At 35.6% G+C, this 6,000-nt stretch overlaps 1 protein-coding gene across 2 annotated transcripts in view; it reads left to right on the top strand.

Annotated features, from left to right (window-relative positions):
• Positions 1-2,011: 2,011 nt before the first annotated feature.
• LOC107035780 (scavenger receptor class B member 1) overlaps positions 2,012-6,000 on the top strand; it is a 47,425-nt gene continuing 43,436 nt past the window's right edge. Inside the window, exon 1 of one of the 2 annotated variants that reach the window (XM_015253371.1) lies at positions 2,012-2,073. Coding sequence is in view for 1 of the 2 variants with exons in the window: in XM_015253370.1 (XP_015108856.1) it covers positions 5,891-5,948 (58 nt within the window). In the remaining variant the exon portion in view is untranslated. Of the gene's footprint in view, positions 2,074-5,243; positions 5,949-6,000 lie in introns of those variants that run through there. The other variant, XM_015253370.1, reaches the window with a different exon arrangement.

Below are 6,000 nucleotides of genomic sequence, written 5' to 3'. Positions count from 1 at the left end.
AGAAAACTCGAAAAATCTAGTTCTTCTTTGTAGAAAAAATAAGCAGTGTGCACTGCGAGAAAAATCTGAAGTTCGATTTACAATAAGAAAATAGTTGAGACATTTTGGTGAACGATTCGATTTTTTTTGTATGCGGCACATGACATTATAGTATTTTTGCAAATCAAAATGCAGTTAAACAAACCAAAGTTCAAAAGTAAACACGACAAATCTATCGTGAGGAGAACTATAAAATAGTTGCAATGACTACATTCCATTGTAGTAATTACTTCTCCGGCCATAGTTACCGTAAGCCATGAAAAATTGTTGAGGACTTTTTGACGATAATTCGACGGTGATGGAATATAGTCAGAAGAATTTTATTTTTCACTCAGTGAGTCAATTTAGTTTTTAGTTGAATTTTCCAGGAATATTTCCGAATTGAAGGGAGATAGCGAAATTTGTATTATAACCGTTTTAGTAGCACTCAATTCGCCCTACAAAAAAGGTTATGAGAAAAATTTTGCTATCTCCCTTAGATTTCGAAATATTCATTGAAAACTGGCCAATAGCCAAAATCGACTTAAACTGTTCGACCACTTCGCTACTGATTTCTTTTTCTTCAAATTTCTATTCAGCCGTTCAATTTTCTTCTCAATTGATTATTCGGCCTTAATACGGTCATACATCTATAGCATATAGCACATAGCATCGCTCCTTCATAACATGTCTATCATTTCTTTTTGTTTCGTGACATTTCTAGACATTTCCACCCAAAATTAGGAAATCGAAAAAAATCCCAACTCCATAGCCTCCACTCGGACACAAAAGCAAAAAAATCGTAACTATATGGGTCATTGTACTTCGAATGGCATAAAAATATCAACAGAAATTATGTAATGAGTGCTGCGTAACGTATGCAATAACTTGTAAAAAAAATGTAAACTATAAAACCAAAATTTGACGTTTAAAATTTTTTCTGCGACGGCTTACGACTCAGTGAGAGTTTTTCCTAGCTTGTGGCCGGAAGTTACGTCACATACGCCGATGAAAGCTAGGCGGTGCACAACAACAGTGCACATCCCATTCGTGGATTTTGTATTATGTTCATTGATGACTGGTCATTGAGGCTCACAAGCACATACTCGAGAAAAGGAAAACAAATAAAACGGCGAATTATCGTCATTTTCGAGGCACCGGGACACCTTTGGAACATGGAGAATGGAGATACCGGGGAAGCGGTGATTGTTGTGTACTTTGATAGTATTATCCATGGCGAGGAGTGATACGGAAGAGTCGATAGGGGTTTTTATTTTTAACGGAATTCGTCGAAAGAAGCTTGCGACTGGCCATCGCCCAAGGGGCTGCAGCCTGGTACTTACATTTTTATACAAATTGACTGCGGAATGGAAGACAAAAATTTAGCTAATTGCTAGTTTCGTATAATTAAATGGAAAGTGTAATAAGCTGTTTCGTATTGTTACAGTGAGAGAAAAATTTCCTCATATGCAGACGATATTTATTTGAGAGAAGTAAATATGGCTTGAATTTCAGAATGTTTGCGCTTCACAGAACTCAAATAAATTCTCATTTGAGCAGAAATGTCGATGCCGGGGACTTTTGTCTCATTTATTTTTCAAAAAGATGGCGATTAGACAAAAATTTTGAAAAAAGAAAAATAGAAAAATATTGATTATTCACGGAGAAAAATTTCCTAGAAAAATTTTAGTACGAGTACTGGAAAAAATCATAATCCACCGGCTGTAAAAAATTCTAGTGCTGTTAAGGTAAAATTTCTTGGTATTTCTGGTAAAATTTCTGGGAATTTCTGTGAAATTTTCACAGAAATACGGGGAAAAATTGACGTTTTGCCCAATAAAATTTCTAGTGCCGGCACTTCTCGGGACTATCAGAAGCAAAGAGATATACAGCGAGAATACCTACTCTATTCACCGTAAATCAGGTAATCTTCCGAATGGACATAAACACAAAACTCATTTAAATATTGCTGTCGAAATATCTTTGCAGTGGTGAAGGGCCGGAAGATTTAGTAGATTTTTTCACAGAAAATTTCAACAGATTCACCGGACACGTGTGAGTATTTTTCTTGAACATGAAAAAATAAAATTAGGTGAAAATGGCTAAACATCCTTAAGAGGCTCTCTTGCTACGACTCGGCTTGATACAAAATTATCATCTTCGAATGGAAATACCCATTCCCCAATTGAGTATAAAATATACTTGAATCAAGTATACTTCATCCTCAATTCAGATATATTTTTTCTCCCCGTATATACTCGAAATGAGTCGAAAGTCGGATTAATTGGATCATATCCTTCCTACTTGAATGAGAAAATCATTTTTTCCAGAACAAAATAATTAATGCACGAATAATCAAATATTTTCTGCTCTCCTCGTCATACACCGCATCTTTATGTATTCCAAGTCACTGCAATTCTCTTTTCGTCAGCATAAAAAATTGATAACTCAGACTCTTCATTCATCTCCCAAGTTCTAGGCTAATGACCCCGTTACAGAGACCCAGTTAAACATTTCACTTGTTGCAACTCTACACTTTTCTCCACCGATGACTCGATATCATCACCCAACGCTCGTGACAGCAATCGCGTGTCAGCCGACTGTCCGTTCCCCATCGTTTCATTAAATACCCCGAACGCCTCCACCGTTCAATTAGCACGACATAGATAACCATGCACACAATGGCTGTGGATGTTTGTCATATATCCGTGAGAATTGCCATCGTAAAACGACAGAAGCCCCCGTACTCTGCAATAAAACCTAACGACTATTGTAAAATGCAGGGCAAATCAAAACAACCCATTTCTAGCTGACATTCATGTTCAAGCATTATTAATTATTTTCCAATTTCTTGTTAAAAATGAAATTAACATTTAAGCAAAATTCAACATACATGTACATATGCTCTAAAATGATGTACTTACTCTATATTATTTTTCTTTTTCTCTCAATTATTCTTTGTTGTGCTTATAACCCGATAGAGGGGTTGAGAAAGCGTAAAATAAAAAAAAATCAAAACAACCGAAAGAAAAACTATTTGTCTGCTGTTCCAAGGCAATAACTGCGCGATTTCATTGCTTCGATCGTCCGAATAAATTTGTTTTGAGAGGATGATTCGAACCTTGAAATGCGAGGCATCAAAACAAACCCGAGGAAACCGAACTCAGGTGACAATTTCGAATACATCGAGGAAGTCGGAGAAATATCATCCGAAACAGCGATAGGCAATAATATTAGATTTTGACAATATTAAAAAGGGATTGTCTACTTATCTTGTTCAAAGTTTAACTATATTTAACAAATTGAAAATATTATAGAATTTATTAGCTAAATTTTTTGATTGATGGCGAATAAAATATTTGATAATCCTGAAATGTAATTTTTTAGGTAACAAGCTAATTCTAACTTTAGGTACTTGATTTTCGATTATCCAAATAATCGTCAATCTTCCTACATAAATTATTCGGGGATAGAATATTTCGAAATTTAAATGGACAAGTTGATGGCTACTTTAATATTTAAATTTTTTATGATTTATGTTGAAAATTGACAACTTCACAATTTAACGGTAATTATGATTGATTGATATACCTATCACTGATCCGAAATCTACTCGAAAATTCGTAACGACACAATTTTCCAATTGAATAAAATCGTGGAATATGAAAAATATTGGCGAAAATACACATTTGAAGATTTTTTATGAACCAATTACTCAAGTCAATTGTCTCAGATAAATTTCATGCAAATCTCTTCTCGCAACATATTAGTTTTTTTAAAATATTTTTTTATGAATAAATAACAGAAATTAGTTTAATGTGAGATCGACTTCTGAGATGATTCTGAATATAAATAGATTTTTGACGAATGAAGACAGTCTGGGAAATGATTCCCAGAGTGGAAAATTGATTATTGATTAATTATTTCGCGTGCTGAATTCAGAAAAATTTTCTAGTTATCGTGGGACAACCGGTTTTGGAAAAAATTCGAAAATTAAAAAAACGAATTGATACATTAAATTTTAATTAGTGGCGATCGATAGGGCTCAACAATACCTACATTAAATAAAAAAAGATTCAATTCAGTAGCGAAGTGGTAAAACGGTACAAGTCAATTTTGACTAGTAACCAGTTTTCAATGAATATCTCGGAATCTAAGGGAGATAGCAAAATTGTTGTTATAACCTTTTGTATCGAGCCGATTGAGTGCTACAACAAATGTTATTACGAAAATTTCGCTATCTCCCTTAGATTCGGAAATATTCCCCAAAAACTCAGCTGAGAGATAAGTCGACGTAAACCGGTTTACCACTTCGCTACTGAATTCCATCCATTTATTAGCGAACAATTGAAAAAAAACTTTGTTACGAAAAAAAAGGTCTAAAAATCGCATTTTCGCACTTTTTTTATCGCGCTGGGCCGGTATAACTAAAAAAATCCGAAACGTAAATTGCAACGATCACAAAGCCTCCATTCGGAAGTAAAAATGGGCAATAGGGTGAATCGTCCAGTGTTCGAACGAATAAGGTCACAGTTATTTTTGACGTAGATTTAAAAATATAACCAAGTCGAAAATCGATTTAAAAATAATTATAACTCCCCTGTACATCTCCATAGATAATAGCAAAAAATATTATGGATATTAATTGACGATACAATTAATGATATGAATACAAAAAGCCTAAAATGTGTGAAAACCCAGTAATCGAAATGCGTATTCTGTACTGGGAATCTGCTATTGGCGGCGTGTCATCGAAAACATCGAGTTTTTTCCGCTGGTAATAAGGTAACTTAGACATTTTCAATCATCACAATATCATTTGGAAATGTCATAATTTTATTTTTCATGTATAATGCGAGGCATCTCTACCTTCTACTAATTTATTTTATAGAAAAAGTACCAATTAGTTCGATTACTGGTCTGGCTCGAATACTGATTGGTTCATCCTATCAAGAAGGGATGAACCTCGAGTGAAACCGAAAACGACTCAAGTCGATGGAATAAACCTACACACCCAGAAATAAAAAAAAACCCACATTAGTCAACGCAGTGGCCACGACAGGATTGTCCACCAAAACCACTTGTGAAAAATGGTGAATATCGAAGGAGGGATAAACCTCGGATTGGAAAAAGAGAAGGTGGAGGTCTCGGTTTGTTGTCGCAGGTGGGGGCAATAATAAATCGTTCACCTGAGGCTCAGGCCCGCACCGTGGCTCTCTTGGCAGGCCATAGCCACCTTTAGTGTCCGGGCCGACATCGGGACGATCGTGTCTCTCCAAAGCACGACTTCAAGTCGACGTTCAACTGTCGACTTTGGCTCTAAAATCGTCGAAAATCCAAATTAAATTGCATTCCTCCAGTCCGAGCACTTAATCCCCCGGATTAAAATAATCAAATTGTCTCTACGATGATTTGACAGCAATAACAGACTCAAACGAACGAATAATAATACCAAAAACGAGTGAAAAGTGACACTTAATTACCACTGACTAATCCCGCTGAGGAATAAAGAAAGGAATTTTTATAATTTATTCCCACACAAACGTAACGTAAAGCTCAACAGTTCGATTCCTCGTCATCCCAACATTAAAACACGGCATACTTGGCGTCGACTTTCACCTCCGTGTCGCTGAAGAAACGATCAGCCAACTTCGGTTATCGTAACCACAAAACAATTTTCATTCTGTTTAAATTCTATGAAAAAAACAAATTCACGTTTCCAAAGTCTGTTATTCCCCGAGTCTCATTAGTTTACGTTGTGGTGATTGTCTGAATGAAAGTGAAAAGAGGACGAAGAAGTTGATGAGGAATACCGACTCTTTTTAAATTAATGATTTATTAACATAAGGACAGTGACCAATTCAATCCAAAGATGAGGGTTAATCGGGGAATTTGCGCTAAACTTCAAGGGGGATTTCTCAGACGATGGTGTAAGTATTTTATGGAACATTTTTTTCGTGATTATTCGAAGGGGGGGGACGG

Source organism: Diachasma alloeum, unplaced genomic scaffold (assembly GCF_001412515.2).
Source record: "Diachasma alloeum isolate Michigan unplaced genomic scaffold, Dall2.0 Dall_scaffold_00200, whole genome shotgun sequence".
Lineage (NCBI taxonomy): Eukaryota > Metazoa > Arthropoda > Insecta > Hymenoptera > Braconidae > Diachasma > Diachasma alloeum.
Note: the sequence above shows the minus strand (reverse complement) of the source record. Positions and strands in the feature narration are given on the sequence as shown.